The sequence below is a fragment of the Rhinolophus sinicus genome, chromosome 17, assembly GCF_057876585.1.
Source record: "Rhinolophus sinicus isolate RSI-liver-muscle chromosome 17, RSI-T2T, whole genome shotgun sequence".
NCBI lineage: Eukaryota > Metazoa > Chordata > Mammalia > Chiroptera > Rhinolophidae > Rhinolophus > Rhinolophus sinicus.
This window is the reverse complement of record NC_142517.1, coordinates 64,266,898-64,292,430: the sequence shown is the minus strand read 5'-3', so window position 1 is coordinate 64,292,430 and position 25,533 is coordinate 64,266,898. Positions and strand designations below refer to the sequence as shown.

The following is a 25,533-nucleotide window of genomic DNA, read 5'->3' as shown; positions in this document are numbered from 1 at the left end:
CAGGCTCCGCCATTTGCCCCGCCTTTTTGTCTTTGCCCTGGTTGGGGTGGGACTTCCTGTCTCGTGTATTCAAGGACCTCCAAAGTGAGGCTGGTTACTGAGGGCAGAGGTGTCAAGACCTGTGGCCACGGATTAGTTCGGACCTAGTGCCCCGGTATTCACCTGCTCGTTCTTGCAGTTACCCTTACTTGCAGTTACTCCCACGGCGTCTCCGGGAGGCTTTGGTGCCCCGAGAACCCAAGCGTGTGTCTGTCTGCAGGTTCCGTGAGGGCCATGGAGGTGCGGCCGCCGGCGCCGCGGCGCTTCCTCTGCAGGGCGCTGGGTCCTTTCCCTCGGGTCTTTGCTGCCGAAGTTGTGGCCGCCGATTCTGCGGCCGCCGAAGCGAAGGTCCTTGTGGAGGACCAGAAGATGCCTTCCTACGTCCCAGAGCCCCAATACCTGGAATCCGGATGGGACCGCCTCCGGATGCTGTTTGTCAAAGAGTAAAAATACCTAGGGTCTGTGGGGAGGGGCTGCGAAGGAAGTGTCCTGCACCCTGGGACATCCTGGGGTGAAGGACCCCAGGGTGGTGTGGTTTGTTTTTAAATGGGGTTTGGGGTTCTTATATTTGCACCCAAGCTTGCATACTAACAGTACCGTTTGGTAGTTGTGTTGATGAGACGGCTTTTAAATGGTAAGGGTGAAACTCATTAAGTCAGAGCTTTTAGGGCTATTTAGAGAAGATAGTTTTAGTGTAATCCCTTGATTTTAGATAGAAGAATTGGACAGAGCTAATTGTCAGAATTGACCTGGAACCCACATGTGCAGGATCCCACTCTGGTATTCTTTTTCGTGTTTCACTTGATCCCAAACTTTGATAATTCATGACTATTAGCCCCCCTCCCCTCCAAAGAAATGGAAATTGGAGAGATGGCAGAGATTGTTGTAAAATTTTTATTCTGCCAAGTAAGGAATACTATATAAAAAGTAGCACCTTTTGTCTCATGTTAGAAAAGATATTAGCTGGATTAACAAATAAGGATATTTCAGAATAAAGGATAATCTTTCGAACTAGCTTTAATGAAAAACTCAAGATATTTCATTCATTCATTGATTCATTTCATCTATTCATTAATTACTGGGGCAAAGTTTGCCCTTTCATGAAGTACTTTACCATACTACATTGTGTTATCAAGTGGTGAAATTAATTTTGAAACTTTATTATGTTGCTGAAATAGTTGGGGCAAGGGAGTTTGCAGAATTGTATTTAATTACTTTATTTAGAGTTCATCTTTATTTTAAAGAGAACGAATTAGATTTCTCATTGGTTCTTCCAATATTTACTTGAGATGCTTGTGAAAGAGCCTATGCAATATATAACAGAAGAGTTATTTTGATCAGTTTTATAAACCACAGAATGTTGTAGCTGAAAGAAATTTGAAAGATAATCTAGTGTAACTTTCATTCTTCCCTCCATTATGGATGGGCCAAGGTTCCTAGAGATTGTGATCTGGCTGCAGGTCACTTAGCAGTGGGTGACAGAATCAGAATCACAACCCACTGTTATTCAGAATCGAGGACCTTTCCACCACTGTGCCTTGTTTCTTCTCCATCATTTATTAGCTGTTTGGGCCAACCATATAATTTCTTAGAGCTCCTATTTCCATATCATTAAAATGGAGATAAATATCACTTACGTCATAGAATTTTTCAGATGAAAAGGAGATCAAGCATATACATCTCCTGTTTGTTAAATCTTAAGCTGTTTTTACATTTTTTTCTTTCCCGAGTTCTATCATAGACCTGTATTTTCTGTAAATGTTTTTGATCTTACTATAAAAGATAAAATATAAAGTTCAAATTATTTTTTTTTCCTGTTGAAATAAGTATAAGAATTAGTGTGTTTTTTTAAAATTAAAGTTTATTGGGGTGACAATTGTTAGTAAAGTTACATAGATTTCAGGTGTACAATTCTATAATACATCATCTATATCTCACATTGTGTGTTCACCACCCAGAGTCGGTTCTCCTTCCATCACCATATATTTGAAGAATTACAGTTTTCTAAGAGATTTTATTGAGATTTCTCTTTGGTAGAGGCAGAAACTGTAAAGACTCATTGATTCTGATTTCAGAAATGTGGTTATTGGCAATCAGAATTAGATAAACACTTAATACAGTTTGTGAAGAAAGCAAGTTAATAATGTAAATAATTAACACTTAGTAAATTACTTATCTAGTAGGGTCATTATTTGTAGTAACTTAATACTTACAAGCTACATTAGTGGTTGTAGTTTCTTATGCTTTTGAGAGTAATAAATTGAATTAAACAGTAGTTTTTCCATGTTTTTTAAGTTGGTCTGTACTGCCCAGTGCATCATGAGAGTTCTCATTCAATACTTTTTATAGTATAGGCCCATCTAAGCATGACATAAAAATTAAAAGTATTAAAAAAGATAGGGTTTTGATTTCTTTTTTTTACATCTAAGATTTCATTCTTGCGTACATTGCCCTAAAATCCTGTAAGTGTGTGTAATTTTCAAAAGTTGGCTTAAAATTCAAAAAAGGATATATCGATCTCTACGTCCAACTCACAAATTCTTCCTGTTTCCAAGGATACAGTGTAGTTATGATCATCAAATAAAAACACCTTTAAGAAAAGCCTTTTTATTGGGGTATAAGATGCGTCTAGAAAAATGTACATAAATATACTGATCAGTGGATTTCCATAAACTAAACATAACTGTGTAACCAACACCAAGAGATAGTTACCAACATCCCTGAAGCTCCTCTCTGCCCCTTCCAGGCACTGCCTTCCCAAGAGTAACCAAACACTAGACTAATTTCTAACAGCATAGATTAGTTTTGGCTGAAATTTGAGTTACTTGTAATATAACTGCACTATTTAATTCATCAGAAGATATTGGTTTTCCCCCATAATGAAAAATGTAGTCATGTTAGCATTTGGGATAATTTTGATCATACTGTCTTTTGGAGAACAATATACATATACTAATCCCAAACAATATTGTCTTTTTGATGTTTTAGTGAACAGCAGAGAACTTCAGAGGAACTTCAGAATATTTATAGGGCGGCTATTTCAGCAGGCATCATTGGCTGGGCATATGGGGGAATACCAGCTTTTATTCATGCTAAACAGCGCTACATTGAGCAGAGCCAAGCAGAAATTTATCATAACCGGTTTGATGCTGTGGTACGTACTGGTGTTCTAAAAGTATCTGAGGGCACAACCAATTTAGCAATTCACTTTACACTTAATCATTCAGTGAAGTGGTGGGTTGGGAGGGTTTAGGATGTAAAGAAACCAAGCCTGTACTTAGTAACAATGAAAGTAATAATGCTAAGGTGTATATACACAGCTTGTCAGACCACTTATCTTCAGAAGGGATCACCATTAGAGCTCTATTTCCTGAAAAATATTTCAAATCTGCTAAATCATCAAGGCTCCCCTGTGGCATATTTACCCCATTCACAAAGCCTCCATGGAGTATACTAGCTAATACTAAAACAATAATTAACATTTATAATCTGTACAGTTTATAGAGCGCTAACTCATTTGTTATATCTTAGATCTGTTCATCAGTGCTGTTGTATTAGTGAGGGAGTTACAGCTTAGAGCGTTTTTGTTTTCTATTTAAAAATTATGTCAGACTTAAAGAAGTTGCAAAAGTAGTACAAAGAATTCCTATATACGTTTTACCCAGATTCTCCAAATGTTAACATTTTACCACATTTGCTTTATCATTCTTTCTCTGTATAATAGATAGTAGTATTTGTTTGTGAACTGCTTGAGAGAGTTATAGACATGATGCATACTTCAGCGTATATTTCCTAAGAACAAGGACATTCTCATATGATCACAATATAATTATATAGATCAGGAAATTAACAGATAGAGTACTGTTATCTGTAGACCTTATGTAAATTTTTCTAGTCGTCCCACCAGTATCATCTGTGGTAAAAATAAATAAATTAAAAATTTTTTATTTCTGGTCCTGGATCTAATATGGGATCAGATGTCAAATTTGCCTGTCATGCCCCTCTAGTCTCCTTTAATCTGGAACAGTTTCTGTGTCTTTCTTTGACTTTCTTGACCTTCACATTTTTGAATACTGTGGGCCATTTATTTTGTAGAATATCCCTCAATTTGGATTTGTTTGATGTATTTTTATGATTAGATTTTAGTTACGTGTTTTAGCAGGGATACCCTAGAATTGATGTTGGATCCTTCTCATTACATTATATCGGATGTAATGGAATTATATCGGTATCATGGAAGCCCATGATACCTATTTGTCCCTTAACTGGTAATGTTTACTTTATTCACTTGGTTAATGTGGTCTCTGCAAGGTTTATCCGCTGTAAAGTTACTGTTTTCCCCCATGTTATCTTATGGATATTTATTTGATACTTTGGGACTATGCAAATAACCTATTTTTCATCAAATTTCTACCCTCTAGTTTTAGCATTCAACTATGATTCTTGCCTGGAACAGTTTTTACTCTGGTGGTTGCCAAATGGCCATTTTCTAATTCTGTCATTCCATTTACATTTATTAGTTAGTATTCTGCTATAAGGAAGAGCTTTCACTTCCTCTCTATTTATTTATCTATTTATAATTTATTCAGTAAGGACTCATGGATTCTTAGTCTGTAGGTTTATAATCCATTATTATCATCAATTTTGATACTCAAATTGGCCTACATGTGGACAGTTGGAGCCCCTTTTAGCTCATTGTGTCCTTTTGATATGTCCCAATCATTGTTTCAGCACCTTTACTTTTTAGCACAGCAAGGTGTTCCTGGGTTATATTTTACTTTTCAAGGGGAATGAGCCATTTCACCAAGGAGCTCTAGTTTCTTTTAGTGGAAAATGGTATTTAAAAACCAAGATCTGGTGCTATGTATGTGCATTGCTGCTGGGGTATCATGGCTTTGAGGCCCAGTTAAGCAGACAGTTAGGAAAAGTGTGTGTGTGTGTGTGTGTGTGTGTGTGTGTGTGTGTGTGAGTGTGTGAGTGATTTATATTCATATACACATTCCTACACACATCTGTATCTATTTCTATATTTGTCTACCTATTTATTAAAAGCCATGAGTTCATACTGATACCTTTCAGGGTTTTGACTTGCCCAACACCATATAATAGTTAAGGATCCAGTTTGGGATTTTTCAGTCTTTCAAAATCCAGACTTTACCCTCACAATATTATACCAGACTTGCTTTCATGGTGGCCTAGTGAAAATGGGCTGCGGAGACAGACAACCTACCTTCCAATTCTTTATTCCATATTAGCTGAATGATCTTGGTTGGAAACTTCCTCTCTATGCTTTAGTTAAAACTAAAACACCTGTCTGAAGAAACTATTGTAAAGATTAAATGAGGTAATATATTAACTCAAGTTTTACAAAAAAGGTGGTCAGTAAAGATTAGGTTTTTTCTTTCTTTGCTCCTTTCCTACACATCCTAGGAAAGGAGCAGAGGAAGAAAAATCCTTACCCTTTATCATTTACTCAGTTTTTCTTTTTCCCAAGATTTCTTGGAAAAAAAGAAAAAAATCATGTCTAATACTGATTTTATATCTGTCATAGTATTTGCCATATAGATTCTCAGTTGATACTTAATTTATTTATTACTTGCTTGACACTGGCAATTTTTCGTTCTTTTTCCATCTCCTTGATAGAATAGAATGCACATGGGACTTTTGCTTAAGCTTCAATACTTCAGGAATGATATTTCTAGAGATTTTTTGTTGTTTCTATCTGTTTAGGTGTCCCTGCCTAATACATAGCTGACATCCCCCCCACCACGGTTTTAGGATAATGAGAGGATTAAGCTGTCTTGGAACCTCACAGCCTTTTTATTAACTTTAGCAATCAGCACATCGTGCTGCCATGCGAGGCTTCATCCGGTATGGCTGGCGCTGGAGCTGGAGAACTGCAGTGTTTGTGACTATATTCAAGTAAGTTCTCTCTGAATGGTGACAAAGGGTCTTGGTATTCTTTTATGAGCACATCTTTTGAGCAAGTGGGATTGTGAAAACTGAACACCCACATGAAAGTGATTCATACTACCTTTTTCTTAAGAACTGTTACCTATCTGTGTAAAAGATCGGTCCAGTTGAAGTTTTGCATTCATGAATGGAGGCCTACCAACTAGTGTCAAAGTCCATACAAGGTTTCTAAATATGAGTAATTCTATAAAACTCTTCTTTATGTTTCTATTTTTAAGTGAATATTTATTCCAGAAATGTGATTGGGTTTTGGTTCGTTTATTAGAACAAGATCCACCTAGAAGCCCATAGGCATATTAGCAATCTGAAACACATTGAAGCGCCCTAGACTAGGACCAGGGATGACAAAGTAGCCTTTTCTATACTAATGTATCTCTTTAGTAAAAGTTGAAATCAAGAAAGTAAATGGGATATGCTTTAAATTTTATGTTTTCCTTCTCCTCCCTTCTTCCCAGCACAGTGCACACTGGTCTAAATGTATACCGAAATAAAAATGCCCTAAGCCATTTTGTTATTGCAGGAGGTAAGACATTTTTGTTCTTGTTTTTGTTTTTCAGTCTCAAATATGGTTTAGGAAATATGTAAGAACCTATAGGTCATAGCTACTGATATCACATCTTATTCAACATTCATGCAAAATGTATGGAGAGCATTGTATTTGGGCCTTGGTATACTTGGGGAACAAAACAGAAAAGGTCTTTGAATTCATGGAGTTTTACAATATAATGTGGATGGGGAATAAACAGGTTGCTATGGCTGAAAGAACCAAATAGGTGGGACAATGGGATTTAGTGTGGACAGGGTGATCAGAGAAGGAAGGCCTTTCTGACCAAGTGACATTTAAGCTGATACATGAAGAATGTAAGAGAGCAAGCCTTGCAAAGATGAGTAACCTAGGCAGAGGAAACGTCAAGGGCGAAGACTCTTAGGGAAGACATTTTTTCAAAAGCAGGATAATATAGCTGGAGCATAGTGAACGAGGGAGAGTGGCTTAAGATGAGATTGGTGAAGTGAAGTAGAAAGCGGCCAGATTTTTCATGGTAAGAGTTTGGATTTTATTTTAAAACCCTATGCCTATGGTAGATATTTAAAGTGAACATAAAAAAAAAAGTATAGCTGTCCCTCAGTATCCGTGGGGGGTTTGTTCCAGGACATCACCCTCCTTAAGCTCCCCACCCCCGTCGGGTGCCAAAATCCACAAATGCTCAAGTCCCTTATATAAAATGACATAGTGTTTGCATATAGGCTACAGCGAGGTGTGCCTACACATACATCACTTCATTTGCATGGATTCAGAATAGGGCTCAGCGCATGGCAAATTCAAGTTTTGCTTTTGGGAACTTTTTGGGATTTTTTTTCCCCCAAAATATTTTCGATCCATAGTTGGTTGAGTCCACAGATGGAGAGCTTGCTGTATTAAAGTATTGTTTTCAGAAATGTAGTTGAAGTTAACTGCCATATACACTCAAACACTCACTGACTCATGTACATTCTCTCACACATAAAAACACATATACTGCACATAAAATTTTTTAACTATTTATTTTTATAATTTTTTTATCCCCCCTTCTTCTGCCTCTCACCCCTGCACCCCACCCCACCCCACTCCAGTTCAAGCTGTTGTTTCTCAGTCTAGTTGTGTAGGACACAGCTCCCTGGCCCATGCTGGTATTATGAGCCTGTGCTCCCCCTGGCTGAGGCAGTCAGTCGCCAGTCATTGGTCGGCCAGTTGTTGTTCACAATCTTAGCTGTAGATGGCGCAGCTCACTGGCCCATGTGGGAATCGAGCCGGTGACCTCGGTGTTAGGAGCACAGTGCTCCAACCACCTGAGCCACTGGGCCAGCCCTAAACTTTTTATTTAGAAATAATTTCAAGGTTAAAGAAAGTTGCAAAAATAAAAGTGATTCAAGGAACACCATTTAATACAGAGATTCAGCTATTAATATTTTAGCCCATTTGCTCCGTCACTTGTGCTATATTTGGGGTACACTCTATGTATATGTACACATGCACAGACAAACATAAATATACATGATTTGAATTTAACATTTTAACAAAAAAATTCTAAATATAAAACTAGAAATAGATATTAATAGCACTGAAGCAGCTACAGCTAGAACTTGCCCTTTTGAAACCTGAGAACATTTTTATATGGGTATTCTGTAGGTTCAAGTGCCTGTATCCAAACCAAACTCTTCCTCCCCCTAGTTCCATACTTGTTCATGCTGTTAGGTTCTCTGTCGTCTACCCTGTTAAATTCCAAAACTAGAAACCAAATAATGATGTAGTTCTTTCCTTTATTTCCCTCTGTCCAACCTTCTAGTCCTATCAGTTATATTCTTAAAATGTATATGGGCTCTCTTACGTCCTCTTTGTTCTCACTGCTACTGTCAGGTCTTCCCTGTTTCTAATCTTGGTTCTTTCCACCTCCACTGTTGTCTTAGTAACTTTTTTGAAATATGAATATGATTATAGTACTTTTCAGCTTGAGATTCTTCTATGGTTTCCTATCACTCTAATGTTGGTTCTTGATCTGGCCCCATGCATTCTTGCTCCAGCCTCTGGAATGTACTTGGATTTCTCAAACCCAGCATATCTCTTGCTTTATATGTATTTGTCCCTCTTCCTGAACCCGTCTTCCCACTCCCATAACTAATTTTGTTCAACTACTTAACCTGTCTTTCAAGGTTCACCTTATCTGTCAGTTTCAGCTTCTCTAGAGAGTCCTCCCTAGCTCCCATTTTTCCTATCTGGAGGTCTGTTTAGGTGTCTTTACCCTGTGTTCCCATAATTCACTATAAACAGTTTTATCAAAGCACTCTGTTGTAGCTGTTTACCTGTTTTGATTCCCTATTAGATGATTTACTTGAATTCAGAGAAACTGTTTGCCTTTTATATCATAATTGTTTAACATATAGTGAAATAGAATACATGTCTCTTGATTAAATATAAATATTAGTAAAATAATAATAGAAAAATGTACCTCATACGATATATAATTTTATTTCAAACCAGCAACCAACATTGAACTTAATGGTATAATACTAAAGTTATAGCTCTGAAGTCAGAATCAGGTCAAGGATGTCTCCCTTTACCATTATTATTTGGCATTGGTCTGGACATTCATAAAAGTATTTTTGACATCTCGAATGTTTGAATAAGGAGCTTGGCAAATTCTCTCCCCCAAAAGTAACAATAAAACTGGACAAAATTATCAAAAACAACCATTCAAAGATGCTTTAAGTTGACCACGGTCACAACAAATTGAAAAGCATTTATTCAAGAATTTCTATTGAATCTCAGTAAGAACAATGGGAGTCAGCAGTGTTTCAGCCTGGGGCTGCTCCCACCTCCTAATACGCAGCTCCATTATGTAGAAGTTCCACGAGGGCAGAGCAGGCTGCAGGCTGGGAGGACCAATAGTCCTGCTGCTTGCGGTGGCTGACCTTATTTGGAGCAGAGCACCATGCGTATAGGTGTTGCTGAAAACAATTATAAACAGTCAGGGAAGGACACTACCACACAGCTAATCTGAGATTTTTGATACTGTTTGGGGCAAGCAATAGACTGGTAGATGAGGCAGAATTTTAACAGGGATATCCAGGGAACAAGACAGGTAAGAGAACTTTAGTAAGATTCTACTAACCTCTAGAACACTGGCAAGTTGTGCACATGTGTAACTATCCATGCACACTCAGGAGAGTCTGATAAGAGCCCTGGCAAGCTACTTATCTTTGGTTAATTGTGAGATCTTGCGAATACAGAAAGTAAAAGCCAGAAAAGATTTATAAATTGCTTAAACTTTGAATGCATTCTTCAAGCCACAGACAGATCCATTGATAAAAGGTGGAAGCCTTACTGGCTTAAGATGTTTAAGCATAACCTCTGACAAATCATTGGCTGATGCTAAGCTGGTGTGATTCCTAGGAAGCCAGACATAAAAATAAACCTGAGTAGAGACATCAGTGGCTGCACTTGATAGAAAAAAATATTCTATAGAATTGGTTCAGGCAAGTCATTACATAAACAAAGAATCATAGCCATGCCCTGGGTATGGGGATGTTTCAAATCCATAGTTGCTATAATTTATTACCTAAAATGACCAGTTTTCAACAACAACAACAAAGTCACAAGACATGCAAAAACAGCATAAAAAAAGCAATCATTGGGAATGTGTCTGACAGGGCCCATCTGTTAGACATAGCAGACAAAAGACTTCAAGCCATTTTTAAAGAATTAAAGTATGACAATGACTCATCAAATAGAGAATACCAATAAAGATAGATATTATAAAAAATAGTAAAATGAAAATTCTAGAGTTGATAAATACAATAATGGAAATGATAAATTCACTGGAGAAGAGGAACTCAGCATCAGATTTGAGATAGCATAAGAGAATCAGTGAACTTGAAGATAGATCAATATGGATTGTGTCTTCTGAAGGGCAGCATTTAAAAAATGAAGAGAAATGGATAAAACCTAAGAGATCTATGGAACACCATCAAGAATGCCAACATACATGTGATTGGAGTACTTGATAGAGAGAAAGGGGCAGAAAAAGTCTTTTAAGAAATTTTGGCCATAAACTTCCCAAATTTGATGAAAAACATTAATTCACATATCCAACAAACTCCAAGAAGAATAAGCATGAAGAGATTCACATCTAGACACATAATAGTTACACTGTTGAAGGATAAAGAGAAAATCTTGAAAGCAGCAAGAAAAAAGAAATAACTCATACAAGGAATATCCAGTAAGATTAACAGCTGACTTCTCATGAGAATAGTGGAAGCCAGAAGCAGTAGATTGACAAAGTGCTGAAAAGAAGAAGCTTCAATCAAGAACTCTATATGTAGCAAACCATCCTACAAAATTGAAGGCAAAAATAAAGTCGTTGTCAGATAAACAAAGAGAATTTGTTGATAGCAGACCTGCCTTACAGAAATACTAAAGGAATTTCTTCAGGCTGAAAGGAAGTGATATCAGATGGTAATTGGGATCTACATGAAGAATTAAAGATCATTGATAAAGATAATTATATAAATAATTATTAAAGGCAGCATAAACATATTTTCTTATCTAAAAAACAGTTATGTAAAGTAATAAAATTGAAGTGTTGGGCATATAACATATAAAGCTATATATGACATTAATAGCACAAAAGAGAAGGAAGAAATGGAGATATATTGGAGCAAGGAAATAGTAACTTGATTCCACAGGAAGAAATGAAAAGTACTAGAAATTGTAAATATGTAGGTTAATATATATAAAATAATTTGTAAATCTGTTGTTTCTCCTTTCTTTTCTGAACTGTTTTCCCCTTAACTTTAAAAAATACATATAGTTGTGTAAAATAATATCATTGTATCGTTGTTTTGAAACATATACATATCAAATGAAAATATAGCACAACATGAGGGATGAGGGAAGAGTGGAGCTATATTGAAACAATGTTTCTGCATTTTACTGGAATTAAATTAGTACTGACCTGAAGTAGACTGTGATAAATTAAGATGCATAGTGTAATCCCTAAAGCAAGTAATAAGGAAGTAACTTTTAAAAGTAGCGACAAGGTCAAAAAGGAATTAAATAAGATATATAGAAAACAAATAGCAATGGCAGACCTAAATCCAACAATACCAATAATAACGTTAAATATGAATGGATTAAATATCTCCATCAGTAATCAGAGATTGTCCAACTATATTTTAAAACATTCAGCTATATGCTGTCTATAAGAGACATACTTTAGGTTCAAAGAAATAAAGAAGTTGAAAGTAAAAACATGGGAAAAGATATACAATGGAAACAGAAAAAGAGCTTGAGTGACTATACTAATATGACAAAATATACTTTAAGACAGAATGTTAGAGACAAAAGAGGACTTTTTTTAAAAATAATTTTTTATTGGGGAACAGTATGTTTCTCCAGGGCCCATCAGCTGCAAGTCGTATTTCAGTCTAGTTGTGGAGGACGCAGCTCAGCTCCAAGTCCAGTCGCCGTTTTCAATCTTTAGTTGCAGGGGGCACAGCCCACCATCCCATGTGAGAATTGAACTGGCAACTTTGTTGTTGAGAGCTTGCGCTCTAACCAACTGAGTCATCCGGCCACCCCAATACCTTATTTTATTAAAAAAATTTTTTTAAATTTTTATTTATTTATTTTTTTCCGTTTACTACCTACTATGTAACTTACTTTTTATTGAAAGTATCTTGCATTCATGATGGATGCTTTCTGGGTTTTGCAACATTTTAATGTTAAAAGTTAAATTTTCTTTTCATGCAAGTGGTGTAAATGGTTTTCCCCACATGGGATCACCAATTATAAAAAGATGACATACCACAAGGGTTGTCTTTTTTTAATTGAAAAGCTAACTGTCTAGTTATATTTCCCCCTAAACCACAAACTGAGTAGTAACTGAGACTCTAGCCAACATATTCAAAGCTGAGAGAATTAAAAATGCAAAAACAAGTCCTCAGGTCCAATTAAGGGAGTCCTACTACATACAGGCTAACCAATACCAGTGGTGCTCCCTGACTCCAGGAAGCTGGATGACATCCTAATAACCCCCCCTCAGAACATTTATCTCAAGGAGGTTTCTTCCAGCTTCCAAACTCATGAATAAAGATAATATGTTGTTAATTCTATTTCAGAAAACTTTTGCAAGTTGTTTTATTTACAATGCCAACTTTTAAAAGGTCACTAAACTAAAGTTAACTAGACAATAAACTAGGCAGAAATTGCTTTACAGAAAGAGGGAAAGCCCAAAGTGCCACTTCCTATAGAGAACCCACAGTTCAGTTTTATTCAGAGCAAAGAAAAAAGAAAACTTTGATCATACTGGAAGAAACTCAGCCAGACATAGTTTTGGAATCTGTACCCAAACTACACATGTAATCAGGACAACATTCTGCTAATACAATTGATTTGCTGCTGCATTTGTCTACTGTTTATTTAATATTAACAATTATAAACAGAGCAGTGCAACTAGTATTTGGAACAATCCTTACAGTGTTACAGTGTCAGGCACAACATTTCACTTCTCTTCACACCACTGGTTCTCTTTGTGTACCTGGGCTTCCGCTTCTTCAGTAAAGTTGTTGTTTTTTTTAAATTAAAGTTTATTGGGGTGACAATTGTTACTAAAGTTACATAGATTTCAGGTGTACAATTCTGTATCACATCATCTATAAATCCCATTGTGTTCACCACCCAGAGTCAGTTCTCCTTCCATCACCATATATTTGATCCCCTTTACCCTCATCTACCACCCCCCTCCCCCTTACCCTCTGGTAACCACTAAACTATTTATTGTCTGTGTGTATGAGTTTTTGTTTCTCATTTGGTTGTGTAGTTCTTTTATTGTTTTTGGTTTACATACCACATATCAGTGAAATCATATGGTTCTCTGCTTTTCTGTCTGAAGTATAGTCATTTTTGATATTGAAGGTCTTGTGAATCTCCTCAGTTTTCCCCTTGATTATATTGGCAACAGTCTTGCATGTAACATCAAGCAAACCTTTGATGTCTAAGTAGTTTGCAGTCAGAATAAGCTCAAAAAGTGTTCCTTGGTTGTAGCGTCCAGCACGAGGGTTGTGGGGAGGGAGAAGGGCCGTGCAGGGCTAAGAAAAGACAGTAGCCATGAATAGAGTGCAAGCAGGGCTAAGGGGCTGCAGCCTCAAGGACTGGCTCCGAATCGGGCCAACGCATAGTTTTTATTAGTAAACTTCTAAAGAGGTAAAAGATTGTTAATCTCAAGGTCTGTGTATTAGTATCCTGCTGCCTGTCTCTCCGAAAGTTCCCATTGTGTTCCAGCTTGTACTTTGCCTTCACACACACGCACATCTCCAAGGAATCCATTGAAGGGGAGGGACCGATATAATTCCATCGGGTCTCAGTTTGCTGAGACTTCCCCTCAAAGGAGCTTTTCTGATATCTCCATCAGGCCTCAGTTTGCTGAGGCACTCCCTTGTGAAATTCCGGGAAGAGCACGGGGAAACAAACGGTTTGGCAGCTGTAAGGCAACACTTAGTCAACTTTCAGGAATTCTATATCCCAAACAGGGATATCATCTGTGCTTTTCTTGGTTCTCATCATCCTCAGGAGGTAGAGGGTTATCCTTGTGGGGAGTGCACCACTGAATGACTTTTTTTTTTTTTTTTTAATTTATTGGGGTGACAATTGTTAGTAAAATTACATAGATTTCAGGTGTACAATTCTGTATTATATCATCTATAAATCCCATTGTGTGTTCAGCACCCAGAGTCAGTTCTCCTTCCATCACCATATATTTGATCCCCCTTACCTTCATCTCCCACCCCCCACCCCCCACGCCCCTTACCCTCTGGTAACCACTAAACTATTGTCTGTGTCTATGAGTTCTGAATGACCTTTTTTAATATTGCTGCATTAACATTCGGTAGAGGAACTGGGTCATCATCGCCTTCATCATCCATTCCAAAATTTTCCAGTATGGTCTTGATAGTCACAGATGGTTTGGCAATTTCAACATCAACTTCAGCTATCTCTCCATCAGAACTCTGCAAGTTAATTGAAGGCATGAAGCTTGGTCTCAAGGAGACAGTGGTCCGTAAGCTGACGAGAGCAGGGCGGCGTCAGCACACACAGGAAGGAAAAAAGATAGAGAACAAGGCCACTTCTCAAAACCTGTATTTTAAAAAAAGAAAGATACCAAATGAATAATATAGCTTCCACCCTTAAAAACTAGAAAATGAAGAGCAAAATCTAAAGTAAGCAGACAGAAGAAAATAGTAGAATTAGAGAAAATTCAATGAAATTGAAAGAAAACAATAGAGAAAATCAATGAAACCAAAAGTTGGTTCTTCGAAAAGATCAACAAAGTAGACAATTTTTTGGCAAGACCAAACGAGAAAAAAAAGGGCACAAATTACCAAAATTCACTCAAGAATTAATAGAAAAATCTAAATAGCCCTATAACAAATTAATTTTAAAATCTTTTCACAAAGAAAAGCTCAGGACCAAATGGCCTCCCTGGCCATTTGAGAAGTTTCTTTCACAAACTCCTCCAGAAACTAGAAGACTTCCCACCTTATTCTACTAGGCCAGTATTATCCTGTTACCAAAGCCAGATGAAGATAACAAATGAAACAATAGAACACTGTCCCTCAAGAGTATATACACAAAAAAACCTTAACAAAATAGTAGTGAACAAAATCCAGCAACAAATAAGGATTATACACCATGACCAAGTGGAATTTATCCAAGGAATTCCAGGTTAGTGTAAAAGAAAAAGCATCTGACAAAAATCTAAGATTCATGATAAAAACTTTCAACTAGGAATGAAAGGGAACTTCTTTAACCTGAAAAAGATTATCTATAAAAAATCTACAGCTAATGTCATATTTAAAATGGTGAAAGACTGAAATGATTTTCTCCTAATACTAAGAACAAGGCAAAGATGTATACATTTGTATTCAAGCATATGCTTGATATGAATACACTTGTATTTGGCATTATACCGGAAGCTTTAGCTAGTGCATTCAGGCAACAAAAAGAAAAAGCATCCAAATTGAAAAAGAAGTCAACTGTCTTTATTCATGGAAAACATGATCTGGTGTAATAAAGAGTCTGACTATTTTTGATGTTTGGCTGCCAACAGCTTCTGAATCCTACCAATCCTCCTTCCCTCCCTTTCCCCCTTTTTAAAAATAGCCTTTAGTTTTTAGAACAGTTTTAGGTTCATAGCAAAATTGGGCAGAAGATAAAAAGATTTTCCATATACTTTCTCCCCTCCCACATATACAAGCCTCTTCTGCTATCAACATCCCTCACCAGAATGGTACATTTGTGACAATTGAAGAACCTACATTGACACATCATTATCATCCAAAGTCCATAGTTTATCTTAGGGTTCACTCTTGGTGTTGTACATTCTATGGTTTTGGACAAATGTATGATATATATCCATCATCACGGTGTCATAAAGAGTATTTTCACTGGCCTAAAAAGCTGTGCTCTGCCTATTTATCCCCCCACTCCACCCTGCCCCTGCAACCACTAATCTTTGTACTGTCTCCATAATTATGCCTTTTTCAGAATGTTATATAGTATGAGTCATACAGTATGTAGCTTTTTCAAATTGTCTTTCACTTTATAATCCACATTTAAGGTTCCTCATGTCTTTTCATGAGTTGATAGCTCATTTCTTTTTAGCACTGAATCATTCCATTGTCTGACGTTCCACAGCTTATGTCTCCATACCTACTGAAGGACATCTTGGTTGATTCCAAACTTTGACAATTATGAACAAAGCTTCTGTAAACATCTGTGTGTAGGTTTTTGTGTGGACATAAGTTTTTAACTCTTTTGGGTAAATACTACAGAGTGTGATTGCTGGACCGTATGGTAAGAGTATGTTTAGTTTTATAAGAAACTTTCCAAACTGTCTTTCAGTGTGGCTGTACCGTTTTGCATTTCCACCAGGAATGAATGAGAGTTTCTGCGGTGTCAGTGTTCCAGATTTTGGCTATTGTAATAGTTTTTTTTTAAAAAATGTTTTATTTGGAAGAAGAGACTCAGAAAAAAAAAAAAAAAAAAGACCAAATTTATTACTGTCTCTGAGTAATGAAATTAAAGGTGATTTTTGTTCTTGTTAAACGTTTTAGAAAATGTAAAAAAATGAATATATAGTACTTAAATTAGAACTATAAACTTCAGATGTTATTTTTTTTCTTTTAAATGTTACTACCTGAGATGGCATTTGTTGTGTTGTGCATACCGTAGTAAAAGAAGAAAATGAATGACCATCATGGATGTAGAGTCCCAGTGGGAGGGAAAGAGGACCCATGCACCTGCCACTAGGTGGCACTGTAAGCCAACTGCTGCCCGCTTTCTGGCCTGCTTGAGGTGTAGTATAGCAGTACTGAAAGGGCGGGGCTGGTGGAAGGCATAAACGGGGTTTTGTTGTTTATTTGGGGGAGGCTTTCCTTGAAGAAGGAAGGAATGAAAGAGGTGGAAGTGAAGAAATTACATATTTTTAAGGGGAGGTAGGCAAAAATGAAGCAGAATGAAAAGACGTTGGATCCATAGAATGGATGGAGGAATTAGGTTCGTAAAAGGGACATTTCTTCCTTTGAACCTGCAGAATGGAAGAGAAGGTAGCTGTGTTGGCATTTTAGATCCAGGACATCTAGGTTATGTGGATATATTAATGTTGGGTTCAGAAAGCTTACTTAGGTATTTATGTCCTTTTTATAGAAGGAAATTTTTTTAATGGAATTCTGGTACTTAAAGATGATTTAATACTGCCTTTTTTCTGTGTTCGTTTTTAAATAGCTGTCACAGGAAGTCTTTTTAGGATAAACTTAGGCCTGCATGGCCTGGTGGCTGGTGGCATAATTGGAGCCTTGCTAGGGTAAGTGTTAACATGGTCAGATTCTAAATTAACCAACTTTCATTCATGCGTTGTCTTTTAAATATCTCATTCATTTCTGAAGAACAAATTTAATACTTAGAGCCTATAAAAGATCTCTAGTCTTGTATTGGTAGTAGCTTTGACTATCCAAGTCTAATTCTAGCCCAATTGCTGATTTATTAGATTGGTGCAAAAGTAATTGTGGTTCTTGCAATTATTTTTAATCTTTAAATAAAAGATTAAATGGGGAAACACCACCCATTTATTATATCACAGTTCTGTAGGTCAGAAGTCTTGGGTAGTCTCAAATGGGTTCTTTGCTCAAGGTTTCACAAGGCCAAAATTGAGGTGCAATTACTTTTGCACCAACCTAATACTTCCAGTTTTCACTGGGTAAAAACTGTTTCAATCACTAACCCTTGAAACTATTTGTAACTTGAACAAAAGTACTTATAAGTAGCAGGGGAAAGGAGCAAAAAGCAGTTAAGAAGTACATTCTGTAAAAAAAAAAATTTGTTTCAATTTTATTTAATTTCATAAATTAAAAAATCCTTTTTTCTTCCCTAACTTTTTACTTTGAGGAATTCTGAACCTACAGAAAAGTAGAATGAGTTAGTACATTGAATATCCATATACCTTTCACTTAGATTCACCAATTGTTAACATTTTGCCATATTTGTTTTCTGTCTTTTTGTATATGGGATGTGTGTATATTTCTTTCCTCTTTTTTCATTTTGGTTAAACCGTCTGAGACCTTATAACTCTGTACCCCTAAATATATCAGTGTGTATCTCCCAGGATAAAGAACATTGCCCAATGGTATCACAATACAATTATCACAATAAATAATTTGGCATTGATTCAATACAGCTATCTAAGATAGGTCTATATTCTAAAATCTTCCATTATTACAACAATGTATGTGTGTAAATTTTTTTTAAAACCCAGGGTCCAATTGTATGTTACATTTAGTTGTCATGTGTCTTTTGAGTCCTTTAATCTAGAACACTTCCACTGCTGCCTTTTTTCCCCCAGAATATTTCTCAATTTTTTGATTATCTATTCATGATTAGATTTAGGTTCAATGTTTTTATCAGGAATACAACATGGGTGAAGTTTTGTTCTCAGTGTATCATATTATATCACGCATTATAAGTGATGTTAACTTTAATTACTTGGTGTATTAGTTTTATATTGCTATGTAACAAATTACCACAAACTTAGCAATTTGAAACACCACCCATTTATTATATCACAGTTCTGTAGGTCAGAAGTCTTGGGTAGTCTCAAATGGGTTCTCTGCTCAAGGTTTCACAAAGCCAAAATTGAGGTGTTGGCCAGGCATGCTTTTATCTGGAGGCTCTGGGGAAGAATCTCTTTTCAGACCCATTCAGGTTGTTGACAAAAGCCTTGTGGCTATAGGTCCCCGTTTCCTGGGTGGCTGTCAGCCAGGCATCACTGTTCCTAGAGGCATCCACATTCCACCTCACAATATCCCTCCATGTTCAAAACAGCAACCAGCAACTAGCATTTGAATCCTTCTCATACTTCAAATCTCTCTGACTTCCACTCTAGCACCAGCAAGAGAAAATTCTCTGCTTGTAAAGGGTTCACCCAGATAATCTTTTTGATTGAACTGATTAGTAACCTTAATTACATCTGTAAAATCAATTTGCCACATAATATAATATAATCATGGGCATAATATCTCATCATAGTCACAGTTAAGATATTAGGGCAGGACAATTTGGGGGGCCATTTTAGAATTCTGCATAAATTTCTCCACTGCAGAGTCATCTTTTCCTATTGTGATTAATAAGTAATCTGTGGTGTGTGACTATGTGAATAGCCTGCTTTCCAGCTAGCTTCTAGTGATTTTAATGATCCCTGCTATAATCAGTTACTACAAAGGTGATTGCAAAACACTGATTTGCTACTTCTGTCATTTCTTCTGTTCTTACTAGTTGGCATTCAACTGAATAGAAGAGTTCTCCCTTCTCCATTTTTCTTAATTCAGCTTGTCCTAATCCATTTCTGACATTATTTTTGTTGTGTTGTTAATGTACCAGCTTGGTTTGAAGGGAAAAATTATTGAAGTTAGCAAAAATAATTTTTTTCATTGTGGTAAAAAAAACCATAAAAATTACTATCTTAACCTTTTTCCCCCACATTTCAGTATTTTTATTTAAATTTTTTTTTAGCAATTTACATATCTCTCCAACCTTTCTTTTAAGTTAGTGTGACAGTTTTCCATAATAAACTACTGAAAGAAGCTTTGGTCAAGGATGGAATGAAATAGCAAAAACCAAAACCAAAACAACAAAAACCAAACAAAATCCAATCACTGCTGCTTTTTAAAAATCAACACTTTTCACCAATTATATTCAAAGAAAAACACACATACAACATTTGCAAGATATGTGTCTTCAGTGTTACCTTGTGGCTGGCTCTCCACACCATCATGCAACATAAAGATTACTATCTTAACCATTTTTAAGTGTACAGTTCAGAGGTGTTAAGTATATTCACATTGTTTTGCAATGGATCTCTAGAACTTTTTCATTTTGCAAAACTGAAACTCTGTACTCATTGAACCCTAATTCTCTCTCTCCTTGCCCTTCAGCCCTTAGCAACCACCTTTCTATTTTCTGTTTCTCTGATTTTGACCACTTTAGGTACTTCATGTAAGTGGAATCATAAATAATATTTGTCCATTTGTAACTGGCTTATTTTTTTTAGTATCATACTCTCAAGGTTCATCCATGTTGTAGCATGTGTCAGCATCTCTTTTTTTAAGGCTGCATAATATTCCAATGTATATATCATGTTTTCTTTATCATTCATCTGTCGATGGACATTTCCACTTAGCAGAAACAATTTTTAAATGAAATTATTGAAGTTGTAGCCAGAGGAAATTTAAGTTATATCAGAGTCAAAAACTCCTTTTCTTTGAGAACATAAGAATGAAACCCTCTTCATGACTATAATTATCTAAATCAGTTTCTTAACAGGTAACTGTTGGCATGTGGGTGAGACTGTTGTGCCAGACTTTTGAATTTTAGGATGTTTGGTGGCTCCACCCCCAAAAGCCAGTAGCATTCTTCACCCAACCAAAAATGCCTTCCATAGTTCCTGCCTCCTAGGGCGTCTGGTACCATTTCTGCAGTTAATTTTATTTCTGAGAAACCTTCAATATAAAGCTACTTACTAGAACTTGTCATAAATATATATTTTCCTGGTTAAGTTTTTGGTTAAAAAACAGCCAATTTATATCAGTTAATTTTAGGAAATTGCAACGATTGTTTTTCTCTTATTATTGAGACCAGGTAGGAAATTACATTTTTTTTTTCTTTGTTCCACAATGATGCATTAATTGTCATGTTCCTGTACCTGTCAGTGACCAGGTGGTTCAGTTGGTGTTGCTCATGTCCTAGCAGAGACGGTCACACGATGTGTGGTCTGATGGTTCCATTTTCCCAAGCTTTCCCTCTGCTTCCTCCTCAGCACTCCTATAGGAAGCCTGTTGATGGCACTTCAAAAGTACTATGGTGAGACCGTTCAGGAGAGAAAACAGAAGGATCGAAAAGCACTCCAGGAGCTGAAACTGGAAGAATGGTAAGAAACAGGTTAAGACTAGGACATTCGACTCTCCTAGCAGCAGGCCTTAGATAGTGGTGCTCTCTTAACCCAAGTACTCTAAACTGCCACTCAATTCAAAGAAGAGTTCATTTTTACTGAGTCCTTCAATTTGTACCCTACCTGGTCTTTCATCTTTTTAATTAAGTAGAATGGGAAAATAAAAGGCTAATTTTATTTTTAATCTGATGAGGATCTTTTTTTCCCCCCTTCTCCCCCACCACTCCGGTTCAAGCTATTATTTCTCAGTCTAGTTGTGTAGGACACAGCTCCCTGGCCCATGCTGGTTTTATGAGCCTTACGCTCCCCTGGGCTGAGGTAGTCGGCCTCCAGTCTTCGGTCGGCCTGGTGGGCAGCTCACGGCAGCTCTCGCCGGCCACACGTGAAGGCTGCCGGCCGCTCACACTGGCCACCAGCCGCTCCTGGCAGCACACGGTAGCCCACGACAGCACACAGCAGCTCACACCAACCTCACGGCAGCCCAGCTCCAGAAGAGTTGTTGTTCACAATCTTAGCTGTAGAGGGCGCAGCTCACTGGCCCATGTGGGAATCGAACTGGCAACCTCAGCTTTAGGAACAGGGCCCTCCAATCACCTGAGCCACCGAGCTGGCCCAGGATACAATTTTTTTTGAAAACTTAAATTGTAAATTACATTTGGTTGCATATTTTTTCTTTTTCTTTTTCTGTTGTTTTGTTTTACTGCATATGGAAATTATGGAAAGAAAATGCACAGCAATGAGTGAGATTTACTGGCTGTCTTTGGAAGGTGATGTCCCGGTTTACACGTACATCTATCAACAATATGGGACATGTTCCGACTCCACATTCAAAGATTCTACTTCTTGCTGTGGGTGCAGAGGAATTAGGTAGCTATAGTGGCTGTGCATGGACTGGAAGCCACTGAGGGGGATGAGAACTTTCACCTGTTTCACCGAGTCTTCCCCTGGGGTACATTAGTCAGACTGATACCAGACTTCATGCTGATTCTTTGTAAGATCAACATAACAGGCTGCCATCTGTCACTCCTGGTACAAGTGATCCTCATGGTTCAGTTTCCTGGCTACCTAAAATGACATCTGCTGCAGCTGCTGCATTGGTAGTTGAATAGATAAGCAGTCATTTTATTCTAGGTTTTTATTTGAAACATCGATTTCTGGTACACATACACACACACGCACACACGCAAATTCTTAGTGTCTATAAATCTGTTGTCCAAAGACTTAGGTGCTATAGAAGAAAAAGCATTGATTTTGGAGCTCATGAAACCTTGAAAACAAGGCTTAAATACTAGCTAGACTATTAATTAGTTCTATGACCGTAGATATTTTTCTTAACTTTAAGCCCTCAGTTTCTCAGCCATCCTAAAGGCGGAAATCACACCATCATGCTCAGTATATGTTTGTTTCATTCCTTTCTCTTCTCCATTCTAAGAGGGTGGATGGGATATGAAGTTATGTACATTCTAGGAAAAAGTACTTAAAATTCTGAATACCAGCATAAATTTTAATATTATGGAGAATTAAAAGCATGAAAGCATTATTATTTCTAGTTCTTAGGTATCATAAAAGACTTCTTTTTTAATAAGGAAACTTTGAGAAAAGAGTTAGAAAAGTAAGGAAAGTATATTGGCTGTTTGAATATGATATAGGAAGTTATGGAGAATTAACATTAAGAAAATATGAACAAATAATTTTTAAAAAAGAAAGCAGAAAAAGAAAACTACAGAAGTCGATCAGTTATTTGGAGATGGAGAAACCTCAAGAATGGGTAAAAATAAAAATAAAAATTATAGTAATGAAAATACTTTGGAAGAAGGAACTAGTACCAACAATGTATAGGATATAAATATATATATATGATATTTATAAGGAGAATTAATAGTTAAGAACCTTTTATCTGTCTGCTTTTTGCTTGAAAATAACTAACTATAGGGAAATCAAAATGTGAGTTTAAAAAATTGTCTCAGTGAGCAGAAAATGTAGAAAACCGGCTACAGAGATATGGAAGAAGAAACGGTCAAATCTGGTTGTGAAGAGTTGAGAAGAAAGTCATAGGTGATTCTGATAATCACTTAAAGGAAAACAGTAACACTTGATTTAGAAAAAAGAACTGATCTGTTATTTAGAAATTAGATTTTAAATCCTTCTAAATATACAGCTATAGTGTTGTCCCATTTGATTTTTTGGTATCAAGATTACCATTGTTATAGCCTCTGTGTGGTTCCTACAAGGTCTGGCAACAGAGTTTAACAGAGTGGCAGGGGGCTCACATCCTCTGGACCCTGAGGGCAAAAGGACAGCCAGGTTACAAGGCTCACACCTTAGCTCAGGGTGCTTCAACTCCTGCTTGTCACCCCTGCAAGGTCTCTGGAATATGTTACGGATCAGAGCTGCAGCCAAGGCAATGTTCATTTTGGTAATATGAGAATTCTAGTTGGCTTGTGAATGGGACAGGTTAGTAGAGAGAAGAAAGTCATTGTATTTGAAGTGCAAGGAGCAGTGTTTGCTTATAAGTTGCAGGGAGAATGAGACAAGTGGTATTTAAAAAAAAAAAAATCTAAGAATTAAAGAAATGGAGCAGTACTTGATGTATCCTTTTTGTTCTCTGATTACAGGAAAGCTAGACTACAACTTACTGAGCTCATTCCTGAAGAAATTGAAAGTAGCCTACAGAAAAATCAATCCACGGATGATGCTAAGAAAATTGAAGCACTGCTAAATCTTCCTAGAAACCCCTTACCAACAGATAAGCAAGACAAGAACTGAAAGTGTTCTGGACTTGAAACTCATTGGAGAATTGAAGGGTTCGATGTTGCCATGTCCACTGAATGCCAGCTGTCAGGCTACTCCTTGCTTAGCCTGCTGACAGTTGTAAACACTGGCACCTGCAGTGGCAGTGACTTGCTCTTCATTTTTTTTAAACCAAGAATTGGGCTATTGTACTCTCACTTTACTTATCCTTAAATTTAAATACATACTTGTATCTATATTGATCAATCTGTACATTTGATATTATATCTAGATTGATTGATACACACACACACCCAAGGTCAGAAAATTAAATTCACGAACTTCTTCCAACCATGTTATTATCCTTTTTTGATATCAGAGGGATTGTTCATTATGAATTTGTACCAATTGGACAAATCGTTAACCAAGTTTACTATTTGGAAGTGCTGAAAAGGCTACATGAAAAAGTTAGATGACCTGGACTTGTCACCAACAATTCATGGCTCTTGCAGCACGACAGTGCACCAGCTCATGTGGCACTCTCTGTGAGGGAGTTTTCAGCCAGTAAACAAATAACTGTATTGGGACACTCTCCCTTCTCACCTGATCTGGCCCCCAATGACTTCTTTCTTTACACAAAGATAAAGGAAATATTAAAAGGAAGACATTCGATGACATTCAGGACATCAAGTAATATGACGACAGCTCTGATGGCTATTCCAGAAAAAGAGTTCCAAAATTGCTTTGAAGGGTAGACTAAGCACTGGCTTCCCAAGGGGAGTACTTTGAAGGTGACCATAGTGATATTCAGCAATGAGGTATGTAGCACTTTTTCTAGGATGAGTTCGCGAACTTAATTGTCCAACCTCGTATATTTTTCTGGATTTTACAATAGTAAATTAAAATTTTGTGAAAAAAATTTCACAGAAGATTAGAGTTGAATTCTACAGGTTGTATATATTCTTGTAGCCCTTTAAAGGGGTACTCTAGGAATCACTAGGAGGAGGAGGAGAGAAAAGAACAAGGTAAGGCAAATGGCCTTGGGTCCTAGAATCAGTATGGGCCTAAATGTGTAGTCGTGTTTTGTTTTGTTTTAATAAAAGTGAATGATGATCTCTATACCATTTGAAAAAATACAAATTTAACAAAAAGGAAGTAGATAAGCATTACAGAAACAGGAGGACTTTGTTTCTTCTCTCAGTATTGCTGACAAAGTATCTACACTGTGTTACGAAAGAGTTACTTGGAATATATACAGTCTGTACACTCTAGGAGCTTGCTGCCTAGGAATCTACAGCTGTAGACTGTAACTTTTACTAATTGGGGGATGACTGAATTAAGTGTACTGAAGGGAAAACACTGCTAATGCTTTGTTTTGATGTTAGACCTCTTAACTGCTACTACGAAAATACTGTTGTTCACAGGAGCAAGGTTATGAAGCAGCTAGTATGGTGGCTAAAACCCCTGGCTCTGTAGGCTTGGAATCCCGGCTATGTGGCTTCATAGCCTTGTAATGTAGCAAAGTCATTTAAATTTAAGTCGCAGTATTCTCATGATGAAATCGTTTCTACCTCAGAATGGGTATTAAATGAAATGATCCATGTAAAGCATAGCACAATGTGCTGGCACACAGGACATTCTATAGCAACAAATAGTTATGAGAATATGAGAACGTCTGCACCAGTGATTTACATATTATTACCACACTCTGTAAAGCATGTTTTTTCAATTATCCCATTTCAATTATCCTAGTTTCTGA

The 25,533-nt window shown here is 36.9% G+C and overlaps 2 protein-coding genes across 3 annotated transcripts in view; one reads left to right on the top strand and one right to left on the bottom strand.

Annotated features, from left to right (window-relative positions):
- Positions 1–24: 24 nt before the first annotated feature.
- On the top strand, positions 25–25,381 carry TIMMDC1 (translocase of inner mitochondrial membrane domain containing 1). 2 transcript variants are annotated; one of them, XM_088794251.1, is made up of 8 exons: positions 25–154; positions 260–482; positions 3,028–3,193; positions 5,873–5,961; positions 6,468–6,535; positions 17,330–17,408; positions 20,913–21,023; positions 23,660–25,381. In XM_088794251.1, the coding sequence occupies exons 2-8, from the start codon at positions 274–276 to the stop codon at positions 23,808–23,810; spliced, it is 873 nt and encodes a 290-aa protein (XP_088650377.1). In that variant the 5' UTR covers positions 25–154; positions 260–273; the 3' UTR covers positions 23,811–25,381. The 2 variants fall into 2 exon arrangements, with proteins under 2 accessions (XP_088650377.1, XP_074187624.2); XM_074331523.2 differs by having other exon boundaries at positions 31–482.
- Positions 20,876–25,533, bottom strand: part of CD80 (CD80 molecule) — a 36,930-nt gene continuing 32,272 nt past the window's right edge. The window contains 1 exon segment of the mRNA XM_088794250.1: positions 20,876–21,012. The gene's annotated coding sequence lies outside the window, so the exon portion shown is untranslated.

Coding starts and splice junctions, on each gene's coding strand:
- TIMMDC1 (XM_088794251.1), top strand. CDS start 274: ATGGAGGTGCGGCCGCCGGCGCCGCGGCGCTTCCTCTGCAGGGCGCTG. Junction 483..3,027: donor CGGATGCTGTTTGTCAAAGA/GTAAAAATACCT, acceptor TTGATGTTTTAG/TGAACAGCAGAGAACTTCAG. Junction 17,409..20,912: donor ATAATTGGAGCCTTGCTAGG/GTAAGTGTTAAC, acceptor CTTCCTCCTCAG/CACTCCTATAGGAAGCCTGT.